The sequence below is a fragment of the Capricornis sumatraensis genome, chromosome 3 (genome assembly GCF_032405125.1).
Source record: "Capricornis sumatraensis isolate serow.1 chromosome 3, serow.2, whole genome shotgun sequence".
Taxonomy (NCBI): Eukaryota; Metazoa; Chordata; class Mammalia; order Artiodactyla; family Bovidae; genus Capricornis; species Capricornis sumatraensis.
The window spans coordinates 165952868-165970471 of record NC_091071.1 but is presented as its reverse complement, the minus strand read 5'-3'; the positions used below and the strand labels follow the sequence as shown (position 1 = coordinate 165970471).

Here is a 17604-nt window from a genome sequence, read left to right as displayed (position 1 = left end):
GAGGTTTTGGTTTGGTTTCTCTGGCTACAGTACAGTGGCAGCCTGCTTTCCCCCCCAAACCCGGGAATTCTCAGAGGAAAAGTCCTCATAGAGCAAGTACTCAATGAGGATGTCAACAAGGAGGGTACTGAGCTTATTTGGTGTGTTTCAGGCCTTGATGGGATGTTCGTCCTGGTTACTGCTGTGTGTCACTCTGTAGTTGTGAGTGTAAAGTACTCACAGAAGCCACTAGGCTCTGTGGGTGACAGTTCCATCCTCCCTTTTTTAGGCAGTCTGGGCACTGGGAAACATAGCTGGAGACAGCTCCGTTTGCCGAGATTACGTCTTGAACTGTTCCATCCTCAATCCTTTGTTAACGTGAGTAACTACTGTCATCTGCACCTCAAGCATCTGTAGGGCAGCCATGTAGCAGATCTTTGGGGGACAGTTTACCTTAAAATGATGAGTAAATCCAAAAATGCTACAAGTGCATTCTGATTGACAGAGTAAAAGGCTATCTTCTGAGAGTAAGAAGATTGTGCCGCTGGTGTGTGTCTTACGCTTCTCGCTTCACAGCACTGTAGAGTCTCCTGTTGGTCATACTGGGCTCATTGCTGAGCCAGAGGAGAGAAGGAGGAATAGCCCATCTGGAAAAACCTAACCTTCTCTGCAAAATGCATTGCTTTTCTATGGGTTTATGCATAGGTACATTGGAGAGCTCTGTTGTAAACCACAGATCTAAGACCCCATGCAGGGTCATATGGATGCAGAGGGAGGAGTTTTTCTTCAGAAGTCACACCTCGTAAGCTACTATTAGAACTCTTTTGTGGGCCTGTCACAGAAAATCCATCCGTACTGCATAGCTAAAGCCCCCACACTAAAACTTCATTTAGCATGCTTATTCAAGGTCCAGCTCTCTGCTCTTATTAGCTGTGGGCTTAACAACCACATCTGGTCCTAATCCCCTATGAAGATGTAGGTTGGCCCCCTGGACCAAACTAACTCACTTAAATTATGGGTAGGAAAAGACAGTGAGGGGGCTAGAGTTGTAGGGGTCTGGTTGGATGTGCTCCTGGGGGTCACAGACAACAGCTCTATGCAAAGGGCATCATTGGTCAGCATCTGGCTTCTCTGTCTCCTTCAGACTCCTTACCAAGTCCACACGACTGACAATGACCCGGAACGCAGTCTGGGCCCTGTCAAACCTCTGCCGAGGGAAGAACCCACCCCCAGAGTTTGCAAAGGTAAGAGAGCTTCTTACCAGTTACTGAGTAATAGCAAGTTCCTTCATATGGAGCAGTTTTGACATGGGAGTTTTCAAGTCTTTGGGGAACCCTCAGAGTCTTGATCCACAGGAAACTGAAAGAGGCAATCATCAGTGAAGTAGGTGATCTCATGTGCCAGGGTGGTAAATGAAAATGTGGGCCTGATGGCTTAATGTAGTAGAAATCTCTGGGTCTTAGACTTACTCAGTAGAGGAGGGCTCGGACATGTTAGGGTTAGTGGTAGAGCTGATGTAACCCTGTCCCTCTATGAATCCCTCTCTCTCTGTTTCCAATAGGTCTCCCCCTGTTTGCCCGTGCTGTCTCGCCTACTCTTCAGCAGCGACTCAGACTTGCTGGCAGATGCTTGCTGGGCCCTCTCTTATCTATCTGATGGCCCCAATGAGAAGATCCAGGCAGTCATAGACTCTGGAGTCTGCCGGAGATTGGTCGAGCTTCTCATGTGAGTGATCCCAGTTAGAAAGGGTACAGATTCCAAGCTCAGAACTGCAGTTAGCAGTCTGCTGCCCTGTGCAAAGGTCTGGACCCATGAGTGCTACCAGCCTTGGTGGTCAGCAGAGCTGAAAGCTTGGTGCTGGCCCTCTACTGACCAGATCACCCTCCTCTGTAGGCACAACGATAACAAAGTGGCTTCTCCTGCTCTGAGAGCTGTGGGTAACATCGTCACTGGGGATGACATCCAGACCCAGGTAAGGAGGAGGAAGAGAGCTATCTGTGGACAAAATCCTTCCCTGCCGTAGACTTTAGTCCTGGTGGGGGGCAGTGTGATCTAGGAGAGAAAGCATAGGCTTGAAGGAAAAATTCCAACTCTGCCACTTTCTGTATGATTTGTGGGCAACTTGGTTGCCTTTATTTTTTCTATAAATTGGAAGCAAGTCATTATCCATTGGGTGCTATTGAAGAAAAACTAAATGGAATAACTTGACTTACTACCTGGGACATGATAAAGTCCCAGCTTTTCTGTTATGGTACCTTTGAAATATCAAAATCTTTGGAGCCTCACCCCTACTTTCTAACTAAACCTTTAGGATCCCACGAGTAACCTCATGTTAGTCCTCTGTTAGTAATACCTCCATAGAGGGTGCAGTATGCAAGGTTTTTCTATACACAGGCTAGAGAGCTGGTTATTCTTTTAAGCATAATTCAGTGGCATTAAGTGCGTTCACATTGTTATTTAACCATCACAATCATCCATCTCCACAACTTTTGCATCGTTCAGAACTGAAACTCTGTGCTCTTCAAATAATAACTTCCCGTTTCCCCCTCCCCTCATCCCCTGGTAACTACCACATTACTTTCTGTTTCTTGCGAGTTTGACTCCTCTAGAAACCTCACGTAAGCCAAACCATATATATTTGTTCTTTTGTTTCAACTTAGTTTACTTAGCATGTTTTCGAAGCTCATTCCATGTTTTAGTATGTCACACCTTCATTCCTTTCGGTGGCTGAATGATCTTCCTTGGCACACCTGTGCCACATTCATCTGTTGATCAACATTTGGGTTGCTTTCACCTTTTGGCTAGTGTGAGTAATGTTGCATTGAATATTGGCATACAAATCTCTGTTTGAGTCCTTGTTTTCAGCTCTTTGGGATATACACCCAGAGGTGGAATTACTGGGTCATGGGGTAATTTTATATTTAAAGATTTTGAGGAACCACCATACTGTTTAGCACAATGGCTATACCATTTTACCTTCCCACCAGCAATGTACCAGGTTCCAATTTCTCCACATCTTTACCAACAGTTGTATTGCCTGGATTTTTTAAGAATAAAAATAATTTTATTTTTATAATAAATTTTAAATTTTATAAGTATTATAATAAATTTTTATATATAATAATTTTAAGACTATCCTAGAGACTCCCCTGGGATCTGGGGGTTAAGAACCCGCCTTCTAATGCAGGAGACTTGGGTTCAATCCCTATTTGGGGAACTAAGATCCCACATGCTGTGGGGCAACTAAGCCTGCATGCTGCAATGAAGACCCAGCACGGCCAGGAAAACAGAATAACTGTCCTATGAAGTGTGAAGCTGTCTTTCACTGAGGTTTTGATTTGCATTTCCCTACTGATTAATGATGTCTGACATCTTTCATGTGCTTTGGGGCCCCCTGCCTGTTTTCTTAGGAAAAATGTCTGTTTATGTCCTTTGCCCATTTTAAACTATGTTCAGCTTTTTTTTTTTTTAATGTAATCTGGATACTCATCTTTATCAGATATATAATTTTAATATACTTTCTCCCATTCTGTGACTTGTGTAATTCACTCTGTTGAAAGATGTCTTTCGGTGCACAAAAGTTTTAAATTTTGATTAAGTCCAATTTATCTCAATTTGTCTTTTGGTGTTCTAGGTCATTCTTAACTGTTCAGCCCTCCCTTGCCTCCTCCACCTCCTGAGCAGCTCCAAGGAGTCAATCCGAAAGGAAGCTTGTTGGACCATTTCAAATATCACTGCTGGCAACAGGGCTCAGATACAGGTAAAACAAGCAGTTGGGAGATTGAGGAGCGGTGGTAGAAAGGCCTGGGATCACGAGACTTTGTGGGATATTGCCTTCTAGACAAAAAAATTTCTCTTTTGAAATTGGAATCAGTGTATGCTATTGGTCAAAGACTCTGTGGAGCAGAAGCCAGGTTCTTCTGCACCACCTTAGGTATATGGGAAAGACAAAGGAGAACTTTGAGGAAGGGGAATGTGTCTAAATCTTAGCTGATTTGTGTTCTGGATTTGCTTATTCTCCTTGAAATGACTTTTTTCCCCCATATCCCACCCCCGAAACCCTAATTCTTCTCAGGCTGTCATAGATGCAAACATCTTCCCTGTATTGATCGAAATCCTTCAGAAAGCAGAGTTCCGTACAAGGAAAGAAGCAGCCTGGGCCATCACCAATGCCACATCAGGAGGAACCCCTGAACAAATCAGGTACCACAGTCCTTCCCATTGTTTGAGTGACATGTTTACTCTACCTGTCAGCTTATGTTACATACAATCTCTAAACCGCCTTTGCTGGGATAAGTCTACTGCTGTTCAGTAGGGTTTAACTGATAAGCTACTAGAGTGTAGCCTCTTTTCCCTCCTTGAGAATGGACACTTAAGACAGACATTCATCTCTCCTCTGCCTCTTTCTACCCACAAGAGAATTTAAATCTATATAATTCACAATTACTCATACAAATGAAAGAGAACCATTCGATGGCTCATTCGGAGCAGTTTCCTTGAGAAATCATTTTTGACAATGATACTTGAGAGAAGTAAATAGGAAAGCTGTTTTGTGTGAAGATGCTCTCTGATTCTGCTTTCCATTATGAACTTGAGTTGGAGTGGTGGGAATTAGAAAAGTACCTTGCCTTCAGCTTGTAGCTTAGGAAGGGGGAGTATATTCAGTTCAGTCGCTCAGTCGTGTCCGACTCTTTGCGACCCCATGAATTGCAGCACGCCAGGCCTCCCTGTCCATCACCAACTCCCGGAGTTCACTCAAACTTATATCCATCGAGTCGGTGATGCCATCCTTGGTCGTCCCCTTTTCCTCCTGCCCCCAATCCCTCCCAGCATCAGAGTCTTTTCCAATGAGTCAACTCTTTGCATGAGGTGGCCAAAGTACTGGAGTTTCAGCTTCAGCATCATTCCTTCCAAAGAACACCCAGGGCTGATCTCTTTTAGAATGGACTGGTTGGATCTCCTTGCAGTCCAAGGGACTCTCAAGAGTCTTCTCCAACACCACAGTTCAAAAGCATCAATTCTTCAGCACTCAGCTTTCTTCACAGTCCAACTCCCACATCCATACATGACCACTGGAAAACCATAGCCTTGACTAGACGGACCTTAGTCGGCAAAGTAATGTCTCTGCTTTTCAATATGCTGTCTAGGTTGGTCATAACTTTTCTTCCAGGGAGTATATTCAGCATATTATAAAACCTTAGGAGAAAAGGATAGCCATTGAGTTAAGCTTTTGAGGATATAGGGTTGTGAATGGCATTTGGACAGGAAAAGGCATAAGTAAAAGTACAAAAATCAGAAACCTAGAGACATTCACGTTTGACTGGAATGTAATATTCTTGGAAGGGAATAATGTGAGATGAAGCTAAAAAAGCTTAGGAGCCTGATTGTATTGAGAGTAGAGCTTGGACTGTGAAAATTTTAAGTAGGGGAATGATGTTTCAGAGTAGGTAGTACTGTTGCAGGGACACATTACAGACCAGGAGGAGAAATCCATGGCAGCCTTCTACATGGAAATGAACTAAACCAGTAGTATCGATGGAGTGGAGAGACTGAGATAAAGCCTGGGTGTTTATGAGGGCTCAGGCAGGGTGAATTGCTAAGAGCATTGATGTGTGTAAAGGAGACCCAGGGACCCCAGAGCACCGCCCTGGCACCTCCCTTATCTTGTCTTGATTTAGAACTTTCCTGGTCTCTGCCCTTCAGGTACCTGGTCTCCCTGGGCTGCATCAAACCCCTGTGCGACTTGCTGACTGTGATGGATTCAAAGATTGTGCAAGTGGCCCTCAATGGACTGGAGAACATCCTTCGGCTTGGAGAGCAAGAGGGCAAGCGCAGTGGCTCAGGGGTCAATCCCTACTGTGGCCTCATCGAGGAAGCCTATGGTATGTACCCTCTCCCCAAACTAATGTCTGCCATAAGCAGAGTTCAGAACCGTAAGTTCTAGTTCAGAACCTCTGAAGTAGTATATGTATGTGAGGGTGTATGGTCAGCATTGAATGCAAAGTTTTATCCCACAAGTTCCATTTCTTCTGAGGAGCAATAGCTCTCTTTCTGATGGGCTGTACCCAGTAAGTAGGTTATGGTACAGATGCAAAAATAAAGCTCCAGAATTGATAATAGGATAAGGAGCTGGAAGGCATGTTTTTAGCTGAGTTTCTAGCAAGTTCCTTTCTTTTGTTTTTCCACTATAAACAAGCTTATTACAAGATACTAGATAAGTTCTCTGTGCTGTACAGGAGGTCCTTGTTGTTCATCTATTTTGTTAATAGTAGTTTGTATCTAAAGCTTCCCAGGTGGCACAGTGGTAAAGAATCTTTCTGGCAGTGCAAGAGATGCGGTTTGATCCCTGGGTCATAGAGAGTCCCTGGAGGAGGAAATGGCAACCCACTCCAGTATTCTTACCTGGAAAATTCTGTGGACAGAATGTGTCAAAGAGTGGGATGCGAATGAGTAACTCGCATGCACGTGCACACACGCACGCACACACACACACACAGTTTGTATGTGCTAATCCCAAACTCATAATTATCCCTCCCCACTCCAGTATTCTTGCCTGGAAAATTCTGTGGACAGAGGAGCCTGGCAGGCTATAGTCCATGGGATCTGACTGAACAACTCACGTGCATGCACGTGCACACACACACACACACAGAATTTGTATCTGCTAATCCCAAACTCATAATTATCCCTCTCCACCTTTCCCCCTTTGTTAACCATAAGTTTGTGTTCTGTCTGTGAGTCTCTTTTTATTTTATAAATAAGTTCACTTCTATCAGTGTTTTTTAGATTCCCCATATGTGATATCATATGATAATTGTCTTTGTCTGATTTACTTTATTTAGTATGATTATGTCTGGGTCCATCCATGTTGCTGCAAATGGCATTATTTCATTCTTACTTGGGCCTGAGTAATTTTCCATTGTAAATGTACACCACGTCTTCTTTACCCATCATCTGTTGATGGACACTCAGGTGGCTTCCATGTCTTGGCTATAGTAAATAGTGCTGCTATGAACACTGGGGTGTATATATCTTCTCTCCAGATACATGCCCAGGAGTGGGATCGCTGGATCATATGGTAGGTCTGTTGTTAGTTTTTCAAGGAACATCCATAGTGGCTACACCAGTTTACATTCCCAGCAACAGTACAGGAGGGTTCCCTTTTCTCCACACCCTCTCCAGCATTATTTGTATACTTTTGGTTTGTTTTTGTTTTTTTATTTGTCATACCTCTTGGCTTGTGGGATTTAGGCCTTGGTAGTGAGACTGCTCAGTCCTAACCATTGGACTTCCAGGGAATTCCCTTGTAGACTTTTTGATGATGGCTGGTGTGAAGTAATACCCTCATTATAGTTTCGATTTCCATTTCTCTAATAATTAGTGATGTTGAGCATCTTTTCATGTGCATCTTGGCCATCTATATGTCTTTGGAAAAATGTCTGTATAAGTCTTCTGCTCATTTTTTGGTTGGGTTGGGTTATTTGTTGTTCTTATTGAGCCATGTGAGCTGTTAATATGTTTTAGAAATTAAGCCCTTGTGAGTTGCATCAGTTGCAAATATTTTCTTCCATTCTACAGGTTATCTTTTTTGTTTTGTTTATGGTTTCCTTGGCAAGTTCTGTTAGGGGTACTGGTTTGACTCACTACTCATCTCCAGGAGATTCAGAATGGTTAACAAATCGCCCAGGTTAAACCACTGATTAATAACTGACATTTTAGTTGTTTTCCTTTGGGGCTATGTAATTTTTAACTAAAGATCGCAGCTCTCCTCTTTCAGATCAGAGAGAGACCTGATCATATTACTTTTGTTTATAAATGCTAATACACCTCAGGGAAGGCAAAATGCATTCATGTTTTATGGACCCATAGTAAAGCATTCCAAGTTCATTCTTGTCCCTGCTTCTTTGTTGCCACCATAGGCTTGGATAAAATTGAGTTTCTCCAGAGCCATGAGAACCAGGAGATCTACCAGAAGGCCTTCGACCTCATTGAGCACTACTTTGGTGTAGAAGATGATGATAGCAGCTTGGCTCCCCAAGTGGATGAGACGCAACAGCAGTTCATCTTCCAGCAGCCTGAGGCCCCCATGGAGGGCTTCCAGCTATAATGTCTGCCTCCAGGGAGGGGAGGGGATGGGAAGCACCACCAACCAGCGGAAAAGCAGCCCTCTGGTGGGCGGGAAACCAGCCCCCCCACCATCAGCCACCACACACCTCTGCTGCCCTGGAAACTGTGCTCTTGACCTGCTCCGACCCCTTCCCTGGAGGGAGCACCCTCTGGACAGACAGAACCATCTGAGGCTCACGTTTGGGTTTTGTGACAAGAAGGGGACGTGTTGGGTTTTTCTTCCTTACACTATATTTTGGCTGCACATATGTCTTTAACCCAGGAGCCCAGGGGTAGACAAAGGAGGACTGAGGTAACCAATTTTGCACCTTTTTTTTTTTTAAATTTTAATTTTTTTCTTCTTTAGTGGTGACTTCCTTCCCTATTATCTTCCTTCATCCTTCCCAGTCCTCTGTCCTGATCTGTGTAACTCTTATCTTGGGTACTTGAGCAGATGGAATATTCCAGAGGTGAGGGGGGTGGGAGGGGAGGGGAGAAATCCAAAACAAAGTGTTCTTGCTCTGACAGAATATTAATCTTGTATGCTTGGATTGAATTATTTAATTTTTTCTTTTGCACATTTTTTCTTGTATTAAGATTGCTCTTTCCCAGAGCCATGAGTTCCTGGTATTAGGAAACCCAGCTGCCAGCATTGTCTGGGACTAGAGACTGAGGGGGAGGTCACCATGCGAGAAAGGCCCCTCCCTCCCTCTAACCCCTTGCCCAGACCTCTTTAGTTTGGGAGATCCCCTTCACTCTCCTGGGGCACGTGCACCAGTGGGAGTCAGCGAGGAGGAGCACAGGCCTTCAGACAGGGCTTCCCATGTGTCGCTACTGATCCCATGTTTCCTACCCACCTTCCAGTGGTGCGACCTGACTTCATTTGTTTACTTGAAAATTCCCCTCAGAGTTGAAATGAACCTCTGAGGTAGCTGTATTTTCTCCTAAGCACTCAACAGAGGGCTGTGGTCCTTGCTTTCTCCTGAGGAGAAAGTCCTTGCTCGGGTGACCCATAAGTTGCAGAGGAGGTTGGAGTGAGTGTCATGTATTGGGATAGCCAGGGATCCTTGCCTTTGGCCTTTCTTCCTCTTCCTCTTCCGTAGGTGGATCATGTATATTTGACTTCCAGAGGAGAGAATGTCAAAAGTTCTGTATTTTTTTATATTCTATATATTAGGTAGGTCAATCTTGATTGGTCTCAAGAGGAAGAACTGTCCCTGTAATTTCTGTAAGTAGGATACCATGAGGAAGACCAAAAAGAGATGTGGAAGTTCTTTGGCTCAGGAAGCCTGACCTTGATCCATCTCTCTGCTTGGGTTCCGGGCTACCACCTGGACAAACCCTTAGCTCTGGAGCCTTCATATCACAGGTCAGCCTAGTCTGATTGTCCCAGTACCTGAAGGGAGCAAGGGCTCCAGGGCCTGGTGAAGTCTACCACTCTAGTCCTTAGTGCTGAGCATCCTGCTCACATCAGGAAACCCAGACAGCAGTCTGCCGCCTCGGATTTGGTCTCAAATGCCCTTGTCCACGTAAGTTATCACAGGTGGCTTTCTCTCTTTCTCCAGGAATACAGCAGCTTCAGGACTTTTTTGAGAGTGACTGATACCTTCCTGGATTGGGATCCCTGTACATGGTTTGGATATTGCCCTTCCTGTGACACTTTCAATCCCAATGCCTTGCCTTTTCCCTTTGAGTAGAGCTACTGCAGTGCCTCACTGGCTTGCCTGTATGCGTCAGTGGATTCCATAGTAATGAAGTGAAGCCCAGCTGATGGGGTGAGTGGAGGAATTTGTTGCCTAAGTGTAGCCAGTGGTGGAGCTGAAGGCACACTCTGCCCTGTCGCTGCTTCCCCACAGAGATCAGTTAGAGATGCCCTGGTCCAAGCTGTATTTTCCCTTCCCCAGAAACAATGCCATTCTTGCTCCCATTCCTGCATATCCCACCTCTGGCTCAGGTGAAATCCGTGCCACTCTGCTTACAGATAAAAAGTTCAGGTCCTTTTGCCCATTGGTTTTGAATCTGCCCTCTTTTTCAAGTATTGAGATCCAACTCCAGAGGCATTTTCTGAGAAAAATGGTTCGGACTAGTGGTTATCACTGAAAAGTGATAGCAGAGCCATACCACCTAAGTGAGTCAGATGCTACTCTTCAGTTTGGGCATGATAATTACCAAGCCCCACTCTCCCTGGTAGGCAAGGGGCAGGACCCTTTTCACTTGGCCTGCTGACTCCATTACTCCTACAGTTCAAAAGAAAGTCACCCCCCACCCCTTGATCTTGTCCAACAGCCAGAGCATTTGAGTAAGAACTACTTTTGTATCTCTAGCAATAGTTAAGTCCCTGACATTGGGGCCAGATTCTTACTGTGAGACATACACATCCTGCCTTCCCCAGCTGTTCCTACTTTTGCTTCAGATCTGGGACATGTACTAAATAGAAGACTCTTCTGATTATCAGTTACTGCTTGAAGGCTGCTTTCTCCAAGGACTCCAAAGGCTGAAGTGTCTCCCAGGGCACAACCCGAGGATAAATTTCTCATCAGATAAACATGGCCTCTGGGAGCTTTCCTCTGTTAGTGTCTTCTTCAGACTGTTTTTCCATTATATTCCTCTGACCCGCCTTTCAGTTAACAGGTGAAGTTCTTCCAGCCCCCTGAGATGGTAACATCATCTTTTGTGTCCCCTTCTCCTTTGTTCATCTAGGGAAGCAAAATATTGTTTCTTTTTAGCCCAGGCTTGACAGTCACTCTTCGTGGACAGCCCCCATCTGGACTGCAGACCCTGGCCCAGGTGAAGGCAGAGTTTTCTGACAGATTTCTGAATGGATGTTACAGGGATGGAGGGGCTCCCCAGCTTGCTGTAGGGAATAGCCAGAGAAGACGTGTATTTGAAAGGTTGATGTTTTGGCACACGGTTATTTGCATTTCAAAATCTCTGGTGGGTTGGTGATGTTTAGGTGTGAATTAAGGGGACAAGGAACCGTTTTCTTAGCTAAAGTGTTCAAGTACTGTTTTGAACAGCTATTTGGTTTTGCCAGCCCTTCTGGACATCCCACACCCACCCATCTTCGCTGGTCTTTGAAGACTGAGCTATCCCGTGACTGGCTGGCCTTGGTATTGGCTGCAACCTTGTTAGAACCACACAGGTTCCATCCTCACCTGGCCAGCCTGTTTACTTTAGGCAGTGGGTACAAAGGACCCTTCCAAGGAACAGATGTAGAAGACTTCAGCTTTCAGGGACCCTTTGTGTTCCCCCTTACCTAGAACCCCTAGATCTACTCCCATTCTCTTTTCCCTTGGAAGACTTACCAACAGCCCTATTTTTTAGAGCTGAACTACACAGATTATAGCTGCTACTATGCTTAGTCAGGGAAGAGCAAAAGAAGGCTCTCGGGCACTGACTTTCCATTTCCCTCAAGCCAGACCAGTTTAATCTGAAAACTCTAGCAGAATGAACTGGACTTCCATTTTCTCAAGTCTGCCTGCCTTCCCCCTACACACTATAATAGAGTTACCTGTTTCTAGCAAAATAGAAGAGAAGGAGATGAATGCCTATCAATACTTCCTCCTCCCAACGCCCCCTTCTTTGAGGGCCTCTCAGATCATTTGTTCAGGCCACGTCTCTTCTCCCCAAGACTCACTTAGTTTGGTGTCCATCATCTTGAATATTCTTCAGTAGATATATCTCTGGGGCTCATGTTCTGGATTTTCAGTTGAAGTGAGAGAGCCAGATTCTACAGGTCTCTGCAGGCACTACAGGGACCCATAGGGTGCTGGCTGGGGGCCTCCTTGGCAGGCTGGGGAAGCGTGCAAGGCTCACTGCACGAACCATAGGAAAGGCTCACTGCACGAACCATAGGAAAGGCTCACAGCCATAGGAAAGGCTAGCAACATCTTCCAGATAGGACTGTCCTAGCAATAAGTACATGTGAGGCTTGAGAAACTGCTCAGAGTAGGTTTCTTCCACAGCTGTTTCAGGATTGCACATTTTAAACCAATCTTGTCCAGTATTTTTTCTGTCTTTTGTATTTTTCTGTTAAGCCAGCAAGCTGAGAATTGGGCCGTGCAGGGATCCATGTGGTAGGTAATAGCTGTTCTTTGGCCAAGGCCTTCATAAAGGATCCAGTCATCCCATTGACTATTCCCGAGCCCCACCCCCAGATGAAGACCATGGTAAGGGAAGAATTTTGAGGTCAGCACAAACCAAATAAGTCTGTAAATTAAAGCTGTTAGTTTTCCTCTGAGAGGGCATTTTGCATCAGGCCTGGGCTATGTTCAGAATCAAACCTGGCTGTGAGTTAGAAGAAGCACCATTAAATTTTGGACCTAGAACACCCCAGGAAAAAGGTTTGTGTAGAGTGTCATAAAGGCCTTGAGTGTGTTTGGGCCCACCTTACTACTTCTGGGCCAGCCTGACTGCTGCTGTGCACATTAGCACATACCTGAACCCCTCTGCTAAACTCAAGCCCTGCATCCCTACCTAGGTCAGATGTTCAGCCTCTGGGTTTGGGAAGAGAAAACTGCCATGGTGAGAATCCTCAAGCCCTGGAGTTGGGTATTGGCTCTTTCAGCCAGTTTTTGTGGGAATTGCCACAAAATTGGTTGGACCACTAAAGAAGCAAATAAGGCGTGAGGTCCCAATTACCCAAGACAGAGCAGATGTCCCTCAAAAAACATCTTGGGTTCCCAGCTACAGACCCTCGGAAGGTGAATCAAACCTGTTTCCTCACTGGTTTTTCTCTCTAAATTTATTTTGCTTTTAAGAACTATAAACTCTAGCTATTGTTTTCCATGTTCTCAGGGCCCCTGGGTAGACAGACAAAGCTTGATGATTTCAGAGCAGATATAGGCCAAGAAACCATGGCATTGAGTGTGCTGAGTCCAGACAAATGATATTTATATACACATCCAAATTTGAAGAGAAAATGTATTTCTTTAGGTTTCAAACACTGTAATAGATATAAAGCAAAAATAAAAACCTGTTGCAGAGTTCTAAATAGTGTTCTTTGGAGTGATCCTAGACTGGATTTCTTGGAAGTCAATGAAGTGAAGGTGTTTAAATTTGTGGCCTAACAAGTGGAATTAAGAATTGTTAACAGCCTGCTTCTGCTACAAAGCATTTTTGAAATCAGCTTTATTGAAATATAACTGACATACAGTAAATGGCACATATTTAAAATGAACAATCTGTTAAGTGTTGATAAATCTACATCCTTGAAACCATCACCCCAATCAAGATAGTGAACATACCTATCGCCACATGCCCCTTGGGAATCCCTCCTTTCTGCCTAAAGCTCAGCAAGCACTGATGCGAGTTCTGTCTCACTATGGTTTAGTTTGCATTTTCTAGAGTTTCTATAAGATTTTCACATCATTTCATCACTACTTCACAGCTCACTGAGCCCAAAGTAGTTCACAAACTACTCACTTTGGTTTACATCAATTCCTAATGTAGCAATTAGACTAGCAGCCAAAAAGTTGATACAACTCAAAAGGAGGATTTTGGTTGGCTTGAGTACATTTTATGTTTTAATTCATTGCCAACATTAAAAGATGCAGCTGTATTTAAAAATACCTGGCACTTCCCTAGTGGTCCACTGATAAAGAATCTGCCTTCCAATGCAGATTTGATCCCTGGTCCAGGAACTAAGATCCCGCGTGCTGTAGGGCAGCTAAGCCAGCAGGCTGCAGAGAGTCTCCATGCGCCCCAATTACTGAGACTGCTCTAGAGCCCCTGCTTGACAACCAGTGAAGCCAGTGTGCGCCACAACTAGAGGAAAAAAGCCTCCCCACCCCCAAATATCTGGCACTCCTGGGCCTGAGTTTCTGCTTGAAGACAATCTGCAAGAGTTTTATTACTGTTCACCACCATTACCAGTAGGCTCTCTGGCAGATACTAATGTTGTTCCCATTTTCTCTTTATAGCAAAGGAAAAAGTAACTTTTTACCCATTTTTCTATCAAATTTTCATATTCCTTACCTGTCTGTTGTATTCATTACCTAGCAGGGCTTCCCTGATAGGTCAGTTGGTAAAGAATCCACCTGCAATGCAGGAGACCCTGGCTGGATTCCTGGGTTGGGAAGATTCACTGGAGAAGGGATAGGATACCCATTCCAACTTTCTTAGGGTTCCCTTACAGCTCAGCTGGTCAAAAAAAGCTGGCCCTCAGTGCGGGGAGGGACCTGAGTTCGATCCCTGGGTTGGGAAGATAACCTGGAGAAGGAAAAGGCTACCCCTACCCACTCCAGTATTCTGGCCTGGAGAATCTGGCCATGGACTATACAGTCCATGGGGTTGCAAAGAGTCGGACACAACTGAGCAACTTTCACAGCTGGCCCTTGGAGGCCACTGTTGACCCTTCTCCATACATCACTCCTCTCACCCCATGCATACCTTGTTCTACTGTTTTTTATCTCTGCATAGAACACCCTATTCTTATACAAATCCATCAAGGCCTGATTCATATGTTACCTCAAGAGATTTCCCACATGCTTTTCTGGAAATAATGAGGGCCTTGGTTTTTAGAGACCTGAATGCCAAACCTTTTTGCGCTTGAGTTCCACCTTTTACCATTATTTCAATACTGCCTCTCAATGTTACTTGGTAGACACTGCCTAAGGGTTGGGGAAGAGCATTGCCCTGAAGTCTCTCCAACTAGGGGAAAATATTTTAACATCTTAAGAGCTGTAATATACCCATCTGAATGCAGACTTCCAAAAAATAGCAAGGAGAGATGAGAAAGCCTTCCTCAGTGATGAATGCAAAGAAGTAGAGAAAACAATAGAATGGGAAAGACTAGAGATCTCTTCAAGAAAATTAGAGATACCAAGGGAACATTTCATGCAAAGATGGGCACAATAAAGGACAGAAACAGTATGGACCAAACAGAAGCAGAGGATAAGAAACGTGGCAAGATACACAGAAGAACTATACAAAAAAGATCTTAACAACCCAGATAACCTCGATGGTGTGATCACTCACCTAGAACCAAACATCCTGGTATTTGAAGTCAAGTGGGCCTTAGGAAGCATCACTATGAACAAAGCTAGTGGAGGTGATGGAATTCCAGTTGAGCTATTTCAAATCCTAAAAGATGATACTGTGAAAGTGCTGCACTCAATATGCCAGCGAAACTGGGAAACTCAGCAGTGACCACAGGACTAGAAAAGGTCAGTTCTCATTCCAATTCCAAAGAAAGGCAATACCAAAGAATGTTTGAACTACCGCACAATTGCACTCATCTCACGATAGCAAAGTATTGCTCAAACTTCTCCAAGCCCAGTTTCAACAGTTCATGAACCAAGAACTTCCAGATGTTCAAGCTGGATTTAGAAAAGGCAGAGGAACCAGATATCAAATTGCCAACATCCACTGGATCATAGAAAAAGCAAGAGTTCAAAAAAAACTTCTGCTTTACTGACTACGCCAAAGCCTTGACTGTGTGGATCACAACAAACTGTGGAAAATTCTTAAAGAGATGGGAATACCAGACCACCTGACCTGCCTCCTGAGACATCAGTATGAAGGTCAAGAAGCAACAGTTGGAACCTGACATGGAACATCGGACTGGTTCCAAATTGGGAAAGGAGTACATCAAGGCTATGTACTGTCACCTTGCTTATTTAACTTATATCCAGAGTACCTCATGCAAAATGCCAGGATGGATGAAGCACGAACTGGAATTAAGATTGCCGAGAGAAATCTCAGATATGCAGATGACACCACCCTATGGCAGAAAGCGAAGAAGAACTAAAGAGGCTCTTGATGAAAGTGAAAGAGGAGTGAAAAAGCTGATTTAAATCTCAACATCCAAAAAATGAAGATCATGGCATCTGGTCCCATCTCTTCATGGCAAATAGATGGGGGAAAATGGAAACAGTGACAGACTTTATTTTCCTGGGCTCCAAAATCACTGCAGATGGTGACTGCAGCCATGAAATTAAAAGACACTTGCTCCTTGGAAGAAAAGCTATGACCAACCTAGACAGCATATTAAAAAGCAAAGGTAGTACTTTACTGACAAAGGTCCATCTAGTCAATGCTCTGTTTTTTCCAGTAGTCATGTATGGATGTGAGAGTTGGACCATAAAGAAAGCTGAGCACCGAAGAATTGATGCTTTTGAACTATCGTGACAGTTCAAGACTCTTGAGTCATCTCCAACTGCAAGGAGATCAAACCAGTTAATCCTGAAGGAAATCAATAATGAATATTCATTGGAAGGACTGATGCTGAAGCTGAAATTCCAATGCTTTAGCCACCTGATGCAAAGAACTGACTTACTGGAAAAGACCCTGATGCTGGGAACGATTGAAGGCAGGAGGAGAAGGGGACAACAGAGTGCACGTGAGTTTGAGCCAAGCTCCAGGAGTTGGTGATAGGCAGGGAAGCCTGGCGTGCTACAGTCCATAGGGTCACAAAGAGTCTGACACAACTGAGCGACTGAACTGAAGAGCTCTAAAACAATGCCCAATTCGCAAAATAATTCAAAATATTCTCTGCCATCTCAGCCCCTAGACTGATGTTAGGCTTTAGGAGTAGAGCTTATAGCCAACAGTTCTTGCGATGTTCAGTGACTTGTAAGCAAATAATCTCAACACCTCCCTACTAATGCTGGAACAGAACTCTGTCCAGACCTAGAAAGCTGAAACAAACTGCAGAGAACTGAAAAGGCTCTGAAGTGGCCTTTGAGTTTGGTGGGCCTCAAAAGATTTTGTTTTGCCAAGAAGGGAATTTTGGAAGGTAGAACAGCACCTACAAAAACCTAGGAAGTTCTGGAAATAGTAAAAGTATAGATGGAATGAAAAAGGCTGACGGCATGGATAGGACTGGCTGGAAACAGAAGCCATACCAGTTAGGCATTTAATCCAGCACACAGGTTGTTGCCTTTTATTTCACTAATAGACAAACGGATCAAGTATTGCAGTCAGTCTCACATTTGTCTTGTGGTCTCATAAGGAGAAAAGCTTGGCTTTTTTTCCTCTTTAGCCCCAGTGCAACTGGAACTTTGTAGATGGTGTGCCAGGCAGAGAAAACACTCGAATCTGCTGAGGCCAAATTCCCCCTGGCAGGGCACCCTCAGTACCTTCCAAAGAGCGACTCGAGCTGGTAATGAAGATGGAAAAATAAGTTACTTTCCAAGTTATCTTGATTCATCCTCAAGGAAGGCCTACCATGGGTGGTTATTCTGAGTAAGAGGCAGGTAGTCCGATAATTAGGATGGGTGCCAAATTTCCTGGCTTTGAATCTGCCCTCATCAGTCACTAGCGATGTAACTTTGGACAAGATACCTAACCTGTGTCTTACAGTCCACAGCTGTAAATTGGGAATAACAAAAGTTACAGTATTTGAGATACTGGGGAAACTAACGTTTAAGAAAAAAAAAAACTATTAAAAACTTCTATTTGAATACAGAAACTGAAGTCCTGGGAAGGAAAAGAATGCCCAGTCACACAGCAAATTAGTGATGCAGCTGGGACTGAAATACAGGTCTGATGCCCAGCCCAGTATTCTCCACCTACTCC

General features: G+C 44.3%; 1 protein-coding gene across 2 annotated transcripts in view; it reads left to right on the top strand.

Moving 5' to 3' along the window:
• Positions 1 to 8475, top strand: part of KPNA6 (karyopherin subunit alpha 6) — a 51110-nt gene extending 42635 nt beyond the window's left edge. For both annotated transcript variants that reach the window (XM_068967582.1, XM_068967583.1), the window contains 8 exons: positions 269 to 357; positions 1124 to 1223; positions 1541 to 1704; positions 1873 to 1951; positions 3614 to 3739; positions 4055 to 4182; positions 5683 to 5861; positions 7899 to 8475. In XM_068967582.1, coding sequence (XP_068823683.1) covers positions 269 to 357; positions 1124 to 1223; positions 1541 to 1704; positions 1873 to 1951; positions 3614 to 3739; positions 4055 to 4182; positions 5683 to 5861; positions 7899 to 8086 — 1053 coding nt within the window. In that variant the 3' untranslated portion in view covers positions 8087 to 8475. The remainder of the gene's footprint in view (positions 1 to 268; positions 358 to 1123; positions 1224 to 1540; positions 1705 to 1872; positions 1952 to 3613; positions 3740 to 4054; positions 4183 to 5682; positions 5862 to 7898) is intronic.
• The last annotated feature ends 9129 nt before the right edge of the window (positions 8476 to 17604 follow it).